Below are 13,103 nucleotides of genomic sequence, written 5' to 3'. Positions count from 1 at the left end.
GCCATTCAGCAAATTACATATAATTGGAAGGATTGGAGGAGATTAAATTATAACTTTTGGTGGAATTCTTTATGCCATATCTATAAAATGGAAAGATTTATTGCTTTACAAAGAGGATACTTTAAGAAATTTCAGGATGTGTGGAAACCATTAACAAAATATTGTAAGGATTAAGTAAAATTATTTCCCTTTTAATTATCAGTTCAGGATATAGGGAGGGGGGTATTTTTATTATTACATATATTATATAATAATGGAAGATATGGATGGGAGGGATGGGAAAGGTGAAGGGATAAAAATTTATAAAATGTACCAATGATTGTTTATAAATGATATATTTATTGTTACTGTGAATGAATATATTTTACACTTAATGTAATTTTGAAAATGAATAAAGAATATAAAAAAAAAAAAAAGAGATAGTGGAAATGTTCATAGACAAAGAAATTCAAGGAGTCGTGATCTTAATTTGTAGGGAGGGAGGTTCAGAGGAAATTTGAAAAAAAAAATTCTTTACTGAGAGGATGGTAGGTAATAGAATAATAACATAACATAAGAATTTATTTCTGGACCGCTATTACTGTAAAGTTCAATGTGGTTTACAGAAGATTAGCTACAATATATGTCAACATAATAAAAGAAATATTAGTACAGTGGTGCCTCACACAACGAACTTAATTCGTTCCAGGAGCAAGTTTGTTATGCGAAAAGTTCGTTATGTGAAACGCGTTTTCCCATAACAATACATGTTAAAAAAAATAATTTGTTCTGCAGCATAAAATATGCTAAGATGACATAAAAAAAGATAAATTTGTCAAAATGGTGAAAATGGTGGTTTTGCTGAGGCCAAACTCTGTGACGAGGTCACACTGTTTTACCCCACATTCACTCCTTCTAATTATTTCCCGTTTCATTTCAACAGAAATCACCTTCCTGCTTTTTTTAGAAGCCATGATCTATAAAAAATATTGAGTTTATCTTAAAAGGACGACTGTATACAGTGAGAGAGGGCAGTTAAGCGCAGTGACTAACGACTGCCTGCAGTGCCTGCGCGGAAGGATGCAATACATCGGCAGCTCGGGCGACTTCGTTGTGTGAAACGAAGTTCGTTGTGTGAAACGAAGTTCGTTGTGTGAAGTTCGTTGTGTGAAACGAAGTTCGTTGTGTGAAGTTCGTTGTGTGAAACGAAGTTCGTTGTGTGAATCAAGACATGAAGTTCGTTGTGTGCAGCGTTCGTTGTGCGAGGCGTTCGTTATGCGAGGCACCACTGTATTAAGAACCTAGAAATTTAATAAACAAAAAAGTCTTAAATTGTTTCCTATAATGGAAATAAGAAATAGATGATGATAAAAGCACTTGAAATCCTTGTCCCATAAAGCAATTTGAAAAGAGAGAGTTTTATCATGATGTCTTTAAACCTGCAGCCCTTAAATGATGGAAAGACAAAAAAGGTTTTGGGATTACGCGAGGGGAGTAACAAACAGTTCAGTTAGGTAGGAAGGAACCAAATCCTTTAATAACGTCTAATAAAACATCCCAATTTGAAAAGAATTTGTGCCTCCATAGGCAACCAATGCAAGTCACGATAACAATATGTGATGTGATCATATTTCCTCAGTCCATAAATAAGCCTAACCGCTGTATTCTGGATTATTCGCATCCTTTTTTTTGGAAATCATATTTATTGAGGAGTCAACAAGAGAAACCAACAAATTACAAGGATAAAATGAAATGAGTTCCAGCGAGAAGAGTACCGATGGCTGTATCAGACTCTTAAAGGCAGAAAAGTCAAAATAATTTCTAAGTGTTCGGATTTTCCATAATATATTGAAACCCTTGCAGACCACTATGTCCACCTGGTTGCGCAAAGTGAGATTCTGATCTAAAGTAACCCCTAGGATTTTTAAAGTAGACTGAATTGGGTATTGATTTTTTTTTTTTAAATTAATAGGGATGTCCCGATTGTTATCAAAGGAAGCTGTTTAAAAACTACTAAGAAAATTGCACTTCACTAACTTACTCCCCACCTATTACTAAGCCACGCTAAATGCTCTGACTGTGCACTGACGCTCATAGAATTCCTACGAGTGTCGGAGCGTTTAGCATCTCGGGCTGCGGTAGAAACCTCTACCGTGGCTTAGTAAAAGAATATTTACCTCATGAAATGGTCAGCTGCTCCATGAAACAATCGTAGATCCAAGTCCATGAATCCGGAATGAACAGTCTCAAAATGTCTTTGCTATTTTTTCTTGCATTTTTTGGAAACTTTTTTATTTCCAATAACATATGGTTTCAAAGAGCTGAGGGATGTTTGAGGCTTGTCCATGACAAGGAAACAGGATTCACCATAAGAGAATTGGAGACACGATGTTCTCAGTGGTCGGAGTACAACTCTGGAACTCTCTCGCTGGGGTTATGAAGCATGTTTCAGGAAAGTATTGTATGTCAATGCATTTATATGATACGGATTGATTGTATACTGCTGTAATTTGAAATCACATTGCCCCTTTGAGTTAATGAAGGGATTTTGCAAGAATAAGTAAATTTTCATCTCGATAATTCTGCCACATAGACGTTATTTTGTTTGACATTTATATAGTTTGTTGCTTTATTATGTGTGTTGACTCTGTACACTGCTTTGATTTAAAGTGGTTTATAAATGTTTTTTTAATAAATTAAAATAAAAAATAATACAGCTTAGCAGCTTAGCAGGGCTGTGGTGTCGGTTGTGGTAAGAGCAAGTAGCATAGCTGGTTTTAAGAAAGGTTTGGACAATATCCTGGAGGAAAAGTCCATCGTCTATTATTGAGAAAGACATGGGGGAAGCTACTGCTTGCCCTGGATCAGTAGCATGGAATGTTGCTACTCTTTGGGATTCTAGAATCTTGTTACTCTTTGGTTATTCCGGAATCTTGCTATTCCTTGGGATTCTGTATGGAATCTTGTTACTCTTTGGGATTCTGGAATGTTGCTATTCCTTGGGATTCTGTATGGAATGTTGCTACTCCTTGGGTTTTGGCCAGGTACTAGGGACCTGGATTGGCCACTGTGAGAACGGGCTACTGGGCATGATAGACCCTTGGTCTGACCCAGTAAAGCTGTTCTTCTGTTACATGAAACCTTCAATTTCAACTCCAACTTCTCTATTTTCTAATGTCTGACTCGGACATTGATATTAAGCTTTACATTTTTTGTTCTGGACTTAAATTACTTTAGATTCAGGACAAAGATATGTATATATTCGAATATAAACCAGGATTTTTGGCCCCAAAACTGGGGGTCCTGGTTTATATTCGGGCCAGTGACCCCCTCCCAGACTTATTGCAGGCTGCCACCAGGCTCTGCACCCGGGCCCCTTCCCTGCCCTGACCATCGTACCTCTTCTGCCAATCCCTGGTGGTCCAGAGGTGCAGTGAGCAGGAGCGAGCTTTCCGTGCTCGTGCCCTGCTGCTAGCCCAGTCGCTCGGTGGCTACCATGCGAGTCCTGGTTTCTTCAGCCGCTGAGCGGCGCCGAGCAGGAGCATGCTTTAGCACTGCTGCTCGGCGTTGTGCGGCTTATTGTCTGGCTCCCGCAAATTTACCATATTGTGTCTTTCTATGTTGAAGCCGGAGTCGGATTTGGTATATTTTTACTGCATTCAACTCCGACTGATGTTGCAAATGCCCCAGTTGGTACATTGAAAACTCCAGCTGTAGTTTAAATAGATAATAACAATTTCATAATTCTCCCCCTCAAGAAAATATCCCCCGTTTTGCAAAGATTTCAACAGCTGAGCCGGGGCCTTGACCCTCTGCTCTGCTCGGTTCTCCATTTAAGAAAGTGCGTCTGTGTGTTTCAGCGTTGCAAGTGAGATGTCTTATGGAGAAGCAGCAGCTGAAATAAGTACTTTTATGACGGTGCGCTAGGGCCTTAACGCGCTAAATTGCCATGCACGCTAGCCGCTACCGCCTCCTTTTGAGCAGGCAGTAGATTTTCGGCTAGCGCGCATTAAAAACACTAAAGCACCTTCGTAAAAGGAGCCCTATATTCAGGTTTCATGATCTCGGATATGTGCTTTTTTTACATTTACTTAAAATAGGTGTCATTCATTGCCCATTTGTACGAGTGGTTCTGTACTTTAAGTTAAGTTCCCCCCTTTTTCCAAAACTGTGGAAGCGTTTTTTAGCGCAGGCTGGCACGCTGAATGCTCTATGCTGCTCCCGACACTCGTAGAGTTCCTACGAGTGTCAGGAGCACTGCAGAGCAGTCGGTGCGCCGGCCTGTGCTAAAAATTACTTCTGGGGGAGGGGGTTTGGTGAGAGATGGTGTTTAGGAGTGTAACGGAGTTGGAAGAATCTTGGGGGTCAGGAAGCACTAATAGGATTTGTGTCCAGACATTTCAGTCAATGTATTTTTGTTTTCTTTAGTATTATACTTCCACTGCCCCAGAACGTGAAAGACTATTTACTTGACGATGGTACGCTGGTGGTATCCGGAAGGTATGCAGTTTATTTTGGGGTCTTTGTACTTAGCCGTGGTGGAAAGTGGCATTTGTGTGCCCTTAACCTGGGTTTTTCCTACTCGCTAAGGCCATTTTTAACGCAACAGTGAAATGGCTTAATTTTCCCTTTTTACATTAATGGCCATACTGTAATGTTCACTAGTATATGTAACCGTTCTCCCCCATATATTATTTAAATAAATTAAATTATATATATATAAACTAACTTGGAAGTGCTCAGAACCCGCAAACGGGGAAACGTTCAAAAATGTGGTCCCCCTTGGTCTTTCATTGCACCTCCTCCTACACTCATAGAACTGTTTAAGTTTTCTTATTATATTATTCTGTTGTGATTAATTTCATTCCATTCTTGAAATTTCAATCATTGAACGCTAAAAAGTCCAGAGCCTGGTAAAGTCAATGAAGTTGACTGTGATGGCACTATCTGGTTCTGATGCGTTTCGCCCTCACGGACTGCCTCAGAGAACCCACCACTTCGTATGACGACCAAGAGGACATTCCACAGGAAATGCAGTTTTGAAGAACGGAAGGTAAGCTGATGTCCTCTTGGTCGTCATACGAAGTGGTGAGTTCTCTGAGGCAGTCCGTGAGGGCGAAACGCATCAGAACCCGATAGTGCCATCACAGTCAACTTCATTGACTTTACCAGGCTCTGGACTTTTTAGTGTTCAATGATTGAAATTTCAAGAATGGAATGAAATTAATCACAACAGAATAATATAATAAGAAAACTTAAACAGTTCTATGAGTGTAGGAGGAGGTGCAATGAAAGACCAAGGGGGACCACACTTTGGGGGCGTGTCCCCGTTTGCGGGTTCTGAGCACTTCCAAGTTAGTTTATATATATATATATAAAATTTAATTTATTTAATTTAAATAATATATGGGGAGATCGGTTACATATACTAGTGAACTAAGTTAACATTGGATCTACCAAGCATTGGATTTAATTTCCCCAGGTTAGATTTTGGCATACTGTAATGTTGCCATTAAATAAATTACTTTGGGAACACTTAACTGACACCTATTTTATAGACGGTAATCCTGCATTAATCAACGCATGGTAATATGGATGCGCTAACTGATTAACGCTGGAACGTTTCTCCTCCACCCCAGACATGCCTCGCCATGCAAAAATGTAGACTATTTTAGTGGGGGACGGGGAAGAGGTACTGGGATGTTTTGTTATCCTTTGTGTATTCTGCTGTTTTATGGTTATTCGTATCAGAGGGTTGTGTGTGCTTTAAGCCCTTTGTTTGCTGTAGTGACACCCCATAAAGAACAGAAAGTTGCGTCTTCATTGTGTTTTACCAAGTTTTATTTAAATGTGATAAAACACTTATAAAAAATTTCAAAGCCATTTACATTAATAAAGTAGGCATATAGAAACATCTAAGAGACAGACATAAACCATGACTAACTTGAAGTTTTTTTAAAAAAAAAAAGAGAAACAAATAAGGGAAAAACATTAAGGGCAGGGATGAGGGATTGCCTAAAAGGCTAATCTATAAACGTCACAGGGTAATGATTGTGTGAAGTAATGTTTACCTGTCGATTTGATCTTAATTATTTATCAAAAGCGTCAGTGTAAAGGAAGCTTTTGAGAGAACTTTTAAATCTTTCTAATACTGTTTCTTTTCTAAGACAAATTGGCAGGGCTGTAACTGAGAAGATTTTGTTATGCCTCATATTATGACCTGTAAAGAAGGGATTGTAAGGAGTTGCTGGTGGTTTGTAAACCTTAGTGAGTGTCTTTCTTCTTCAGGGAAGAATCATCCGCAAGTTCCCAGACAGCAGCCAACAATAATGAGGAGGAGACAGAGGTTGGTGGTGTAAAGGATCTTTATGATGGCAAGATAGAGTCATTTCAGGGATGGGGGGAGACCGGGCAGGTTTGGCTCAAATTGGAGCCACTTTTCACTTGTGTATATATATATCTATCTGCATTTTTCTGCCAGAAAATCTTCTCGGGGCTTCTAGTTTCTAGAGGACTGATTCATGAAATGTTATTTGGCTGGATAACCTTAGGCATCTTCACCTGCCACTTGGTGGTGTGAGCATGTTAGGGACGAGCTTTCCTTTCTGGGATTTGACAGGTGCTTCCAAGTGATCCATATTGGCTGCAGATGGAGACAGGATGCTTTGTTCAGGGGAGTACTCGTGTGATGCAGGTTTGGCACTTCCTAAGAACGTAAGAATAGCCTTACTGGGTCAGACCAAAGGTCCATCAAGCCCAATAGCCCATTCTCACGGTGGCCAATCCAGGTCACCAGTACCTGTCAAAAAGCCCAAAGAGTAGCAACATTCCATACAGAATCCCAAAAGGTAGCGAGATTCCATACGGAATCCCAAAAGGTAGCGAGATTCCATACGGAATCCCAAAGGGTAGCGAGATTCCATACGGAATCCCAAAGGGTAGCGAGATTCCATACGGAATCCCAAAGGGTAGCGAGATTCCATACGGAATCCCAAAGGGTAGCGAGATTCCATACGGAATCCCAAAGGGTATCAAGATTCCATACGGAATCCCAAAGGGTAGCGAGATTCCATACGGAATCCCAAAGGGTAGCAAGATTCCATACGGAATCCCAAAGGGTATAAAGATTCCATACGGAATCCCAAAGGGTAGCAAGATTCCATACGGAATCCCAAAGGGTATCAAGATTCCATATGGAATCCCAAAGGGTAGCAAGATTCCATACGGAATCCCAAAGGGTAGCAAGATTCCATACGGAATCCCAAAGGGTAGCGAGATTCCATACGGAATCCCAAAGGGTATCGAGATTCCATACGGAATCCCAAAGGGTATCGAGATTCCATACGGAATCCCAAAGGGTATCGAGATTCCATACGGAATCCCAAAGGGTATCAAGATTCCATACGGAATCCCAAAGGGTAGCAAGATTCCATACGGAATCCCAAAGGGTAGCAAGATTCCATACGGAATCCCAAAGGGTAGCAAGATTCCATACGGAATCCCAAAGGGTAGCAACATTCCATGCTACCGATCCAGGGCAAGCAGTGGTTTCCCCCATGTCTCCTGTATGTTTCTTCTTTTGAGCTATTCTTCTCATTCATCTAACCCAGCAATTGTAATGACAAGTCTCCTTTCTTTCTTTTTGATTGAAATGTGCATGCATTACATTCCAAGTGAAAACATTGAAATCAAGAATATATTTTCTAGTTCTTGTTAAAGGACCACAAGCTGCAACACCAGTCTATTACATACCCTAAATGTGTCCAATTGTCACGTGCTTGATATCTGAACTCTCCTTTCTCCCCAACCCCCCTGCTCCCCTAATAATTAGAGATGACGAATGCTGACTTTCCTGCTTAGGTGCTCTAGGGAGCAAACAGCACATTGAGGTCTCTCACACAGTGCTGTGGAGTCGGAGACAATTTGGGGTACTTGGAGTCATGGGTAGCAGAAACTGAGGCGTCGGAGTCAAAGGATTTATCTCCACAGCCCTGCTCTCACATTCCAGCCCAGAGCAGTGTCCCTTAGCTCTGGCTTCAGTGTATGTCGGCGTTCTTGTCAGGGCAAATCCTCGAGCTCTGGAGGAGGATGTGTGGTCCAAGTTGCAACAAGAAATCTCAGTCAGTCATCGAATCGTGAATCCATTCCCTTCTTTAGAGAATCATACTGACATCTTCATGTGGGGCCGTGATATTTCTAGGGGTCCACTGCCCTATCTGCTCTCTGTGCCTACCAGTTCGTTCCTGCTCTTCCCCTCTGCTGCTAATTATTGCTTAAGGAGGAATTAGTTTGTGTGATTCTAAAGACATCTGGGCACACTACAGCTTTTCAGAGCTGCTTTTCACTGGAGGGTGACTGAGGAAAAGCAGAGATTTTACATGTTAACTCATAAAGTAGAATACTACACGAGTTTGTAATTTTCTGAATAATAATCCAAACAACCACAACCAGACATAGGAGAACTCACACTCCATTCATGCACCTTTCAATCAGAAATGTCAAACGAAAAAAAATGGACGATGGCCTCCTGGCCACTCAAGCAGCAAAACTAGACTACCAATTCTCCAATTTACTGATCACGACCCCAGACTGCAAAACCTTCAGAAAAGAAATAAAAACCCTACTATTCAAGAAATCCTTAAAGACAAACTAACACAGCAAGAACATAAGAATTGCTGCTGCTGGGTCAGACCAGTGGTCCATCATGCCCAGCAGTCCGCTCACACGGCGGCCCTCTGGTCAAAGACCAGCGCCCTAACTGAGACTAGCCCCATCAGCATATGTCCTTGTTCAGCAGGAACTTGTCTAACTTTGTCTTGAATCCCTGGAGGGTGTTTTCCCCTGTCATCTCAATCCCCAATAGCAACCCGCTCCACTCTGTCCAGATAACTCCTTATGTAATCCGCCTTGAACTGCAAAGTAATGGCGGAATAGAAATCACTAATGTAATGTAACTGCTGTGACAATCAAAATCTTTATGCATGTTTAAACCTGAAAAACTATATTCAAATAAGTCTGTCTAAATGTGTTTCCTTGCCTTTTGCTCAGTCTGTTTTATGGTGGATTTGCCTGTTTCAGCATATCAGAACATTTAGAGTTGCTGTCCTGGGGCAGACCAATGGCCCATAGCTTTGGTCTGCCCTGTTTCTAACGGTGTTCAATTGGATCCCCCAAAATAGCATGATTCCATGCTGCCTACCCCAGGTCTGCCTTAAAGGTTTATAGGCTTCAGTTCAAGGAATTTGTCCAGACCTTTTTTTTTTTTTTATCCTGGCTACTCTAACTGCTTTTATCATATCCGCCATCAACAAATTCCAGAGTATTAATATCCTTTCTTTTTCTCTATTTCAGTGGTCAGATGATGAGAACACCACAACGCTGACAGTGAGTTAATTTTTGATCTGCTGCTTTAGCTGAATACATGAGCCTTTGATTATGCCACTGCTGTCCTGTAATATTCCTTTTAAATAAACTAAAGCTGTCCATCGTATAAAAGTCTTTGGAAGGTAATATTGCAATCTGCTCACTCCTTCCTATATTCCCTGAATGTAGAGTTTGCTGAACCATACTCCTATTGCATCAATAAGAAATAAACTTGAAACACGAAAAGTTTAATTTGAGCAAATCTGAGGTTACTTACTACATCAGATTGCTTTGGGATTTTCTTTCCATGGGATTTTGTGATCCATGAAAAGCAGCTGGCTTTGTAATTGCCACCATTATAACACTAACAGATTTAGTGTACCTAATAATTAGTGTGCATTAAATCCATTATTTATTTAGTTCTAAAATTTCTTAACCGCCTATAACTAAGCGGTTTACATCATAAAACATTCACAATGATTCTGAGAGCAACATATAGCAATACTTTCAGTACACACTTTTAAAACAAAAAGAATTGGCCCCAAGATATCCACAGAGAAGAAAATCCAGAGAAAACCAAAAAAACTGGAGTGACGATGTTCCAAAATGGACTTTATTTGAAAGAGTCAAAGTTCCAAAGGTACACCAAAATCATCCACATAAAAATAGGTTATCCACATAAAAGCCTTAAAGGACCTCGTCTGCTAGGGATACAGGACCCAACACGGTCCGCGTTTCGACAAAAAGTCTTCTTCAGGGGTCCCTGGGGGTCCTATAAAGGTGAATACGTGGGAAATAATTGTGTGGTGAACCGGAAGTGAGACGCTTGTGTGTGGGCGGAAGCTTCTCCTCTGACGCAACTTCCGGTTGTGTCAGAGGAGAAGCTTCCGCCCACACACACGCGACTGCAGGCACAGGCAGGCAGTCTCCGCCAGCTTCAGTAAGTTTCTTTACTAAAGCGCATGAAGGTAAGGGGGAGGGAGGGAGATTCTCGGCCCACTGAAGGGCGGTGAGTTGGCGAAAAGGAAGGTTGGATGCGACGAGGATGGGGTGGTGAAGGGGACGGTGGTCCGGTGACGGGGACAGATTTTTTTTCCCTGTGTCATTCTCTAATTTTAACCACAAACCAACTGTAAGCTTAACTCACGCTTATTTAGGAATGTCAGGGTTACCTTGCATTAGCCCATAGTTATACTAATATTTCCAAACTCTTTTTTGGAGCTGCTTTCCTTGAGTCTTTGGAATTGGAGAGGAATTTGCACCTCTGTTAACTGTATATTTTGTCTTTTCTAAAGATCTCAAGAGAGATTTATAACCCTTCCAGTGCTAATTTTTTCCTTACTTTTCTGTATTTGACATGCTTAGAAATAATATTGACAGAAATGTTGCTGGAAACAAGACTTCTCAATATATAAATCAAATAATGAAACTTAAATAAGAATGTCAAAAGCTAGGATTATACTGTTTTCACATACACTCAGATTTGTGTAATCCGACCAAGAGCCGTGGCTCCTATAGCCGAACCCACCGTCCCATCACTGTGTATGACTTTGGTGCAAAAATAATAATAAATAAAGGCAAGTGCTCTTAAATACTAAATTTGTTCTCAATGGCAATAAGAGGAAAAACCACTCCACTTAGCTGTAAGAGGTGTTAGCAGGTCCCGACATGAGCCATGTTTTGAGGGTCTGTTTCAAGGAACCCAAAGGAGATGTGAAAAACTTCAAATGCCAAAGAAATAGTTACTGTGTGATTCAGACAAAAACTTGTCCGAATCACACAGTAACCATTTCTTTGGTTCCTTGAAACAGACCCTCAAAACTTGGCCCATGTCGGGACTTGCTAACACCTCTTACAGCTAAGTGGAGTGGTTTTTCCTCTTATTGCCATTGAGAACAAATTTAGTATTTAAGAGCACTTGCCTTTATTTATTATTATTTTTGCACCAAAGTCATACACAGTGATGGGACGGTGGGTTCGGCTATAGGAGCCACGGCTCTTGGTCGGATTACACAAATCTGAGTGTATGTGAAAACAGTATAATCCTAGCTTTTGACATTCTTATTTAAGTTTCATTATTTGATTTATATATTGAGAAGTCTTGTTTCCAGCAACATTTCTGTCAATGGTTTTGACCTCTCAGTTTTGTACATTTTGAGAGTATTTACTTCACCACTAATTATTTTTGACTTAGAAAAAATATTGGGCAACTCGAGAGGCAGAAATTCTCCCTGTTTCTAATCTTTGCAAGGTGGGTTGTTTATTCATAAAATAGTTCTAATCTTAGGCTGACTTGGTAATACATTTATTTCTAGATATACTGCTGAAAGTGGATCTTTTGGATTCTTCAGTATGTGGAAGCCAGAATTTGCTTCTTAACTACTTTTTGGCATTATGGCTTGTTACATTCTCTTTGGGGTGATGTCTAATCTAATCTAATGCTTGGCTTTATATACCGAGACATCAGTCGAAGAAAGCTCAACTCTGTTTACACTAATTAACTTAAGAAATAAACCATAAAGAATTAGACTAAGTTTCGGAAGATTAATTTTCAAAGTGTTTAGCAAATAAAACAGCCATTAGTTAATGTGTTTTTGTTTGGGAGCTTTTTTCGTTCATCGCCTTTCATTATTTCTTATCTAGAATTGCTCCGATATTAGGCAGTTAATAAGTTACAGTAAATAAGTGTTATGACAGGAATAGTCTTTTCTGCAGACCTCACGCTATTTACTGGGGTATACAAAGCACTTAGGAGTTAGTCTCTTGGGTCATTAATTCTGTGTGAAGAATAAGCCTTAATGGGGAAATTTTCAAGCAGTTCACGTTAGGACCAATTTGCATGTGCTTTTTTTGTAACCTGTATCCTATACAGCAATTGTGAAAGTGAAGCTTAAAATATATTTAGTTTGGCTTTAAAAACTGTTACGGGTACAAAGTTTTCATTGCCTGTGGTATCTACATTTTGTGCAGAGAGGAAAACTGCTTGAAACATACACACAAATATTTGAAAATACAGTCTTTTCTCTTCTGTGCTAACTGTGCCCACAGGATTAGGGTTACCAGATTTTAAAAACCGGACCCAAAGCCCAGGCCTGCCCAGTTCGACCCAGCCCTACCCCATTACACCTAAGTCACGCTCCATTCGTCCCAGCCTCACCCCACCCCACTCCACCAACCTGTTCTCGTCCTTGGGACCGAGTCGGGAGGACATCCGCACATGCGTTGATGCCCTCTCGACGTGGTTCTGAGGTGGAAACTTTTCAAAACCCGAACAAAGTGCCAGGTTTTGAAAAGCCGTCTGGGCGCCCGAACATGTCCTCAAAAAATAGGAGAGGTGGTACTGATAAAATTTGAGCCTCTATTTTTGAGCTAAGCAGCCATTTAAAAAAAAAATTATAGAGGAATGAAAGTTAAAAACAAATGAACGATGAAATAAAGTGAAACAAGACATACAATGAAATAGAATTACTGTGAAGTAATAAGTAGTGAAGCTATCGGCTGTTTTATTGAAATTTAATAAAAGATTGGACCGACGAAGACTTTTTGTAGCCAGGCTACGTTCTGAAAAACTATTTAAGGAAACTTTCTTATCTGTTTATGAGCATAGCTCTATATAAGGCAATCGAATAAGATTTCGTTAGTGCAGTCAAGAGTGGACTCAAAAAATAGGAGACATCTGGTAACCTTACAGTGTCTCCTCTCAGTGCCCAGACCTTTAATCTGAATGAAGATGGGAGATGAGCAGCTTCTATGTTGAATGA

At 40.3% G+C, this 13,103-nt stretch overlaps 1 protein-coding gene across 1 annotated transcript in view; it reads left to right on the top strand.

Moving 5' to 3' along the window:
* Nucleotides 1-13,103, top strand: part of CDC123 (cell division cycle 123) — a 49,457-nt gene that overhangs the window by 5,203 nt on the left and 31,151 nt on the right. The window contains exons 2-4 of the mRNA XM_033959196.1: nucleotides 4,408-4,479; nucleotides 6,268-6,325; nucleotides 9,331-9,363. Of these exons, the coding sequence (XP_033815087.1) occupies nucleotides 4,408-4,479; nucleotides 6,268-6,325; nucleotides 9,331-9,363 (163 nt within the window). The remainder of the gene's footprint in view (nucleotides 1-4,407; nucleotides 4,480-6,267; nucleotides 6,326-9,330; nucleotides 9,364-13,103) is intronic.

The sequence above is a fragment of the Geotrypetes seraphini genome, chromosome 9 (assembly GCF_902459505.1).
Source record: "Geotrypetes seraphini chromosome 9, aGeoSer1.1, whole genome shotgun sequence".
Classification (NCBI taxonomy): Eukaryota; Metazoa; Chordata; class Amphibia; order Gymnophiona; family Dermophiidae; genus Geotrypetes; species Geotrypetes seraphini.
The sequence above is the reverse complement of the archived record's forward strand: the minus strand, read 5'-3'. Positions and strand labels throughout refer to the sequence as shown.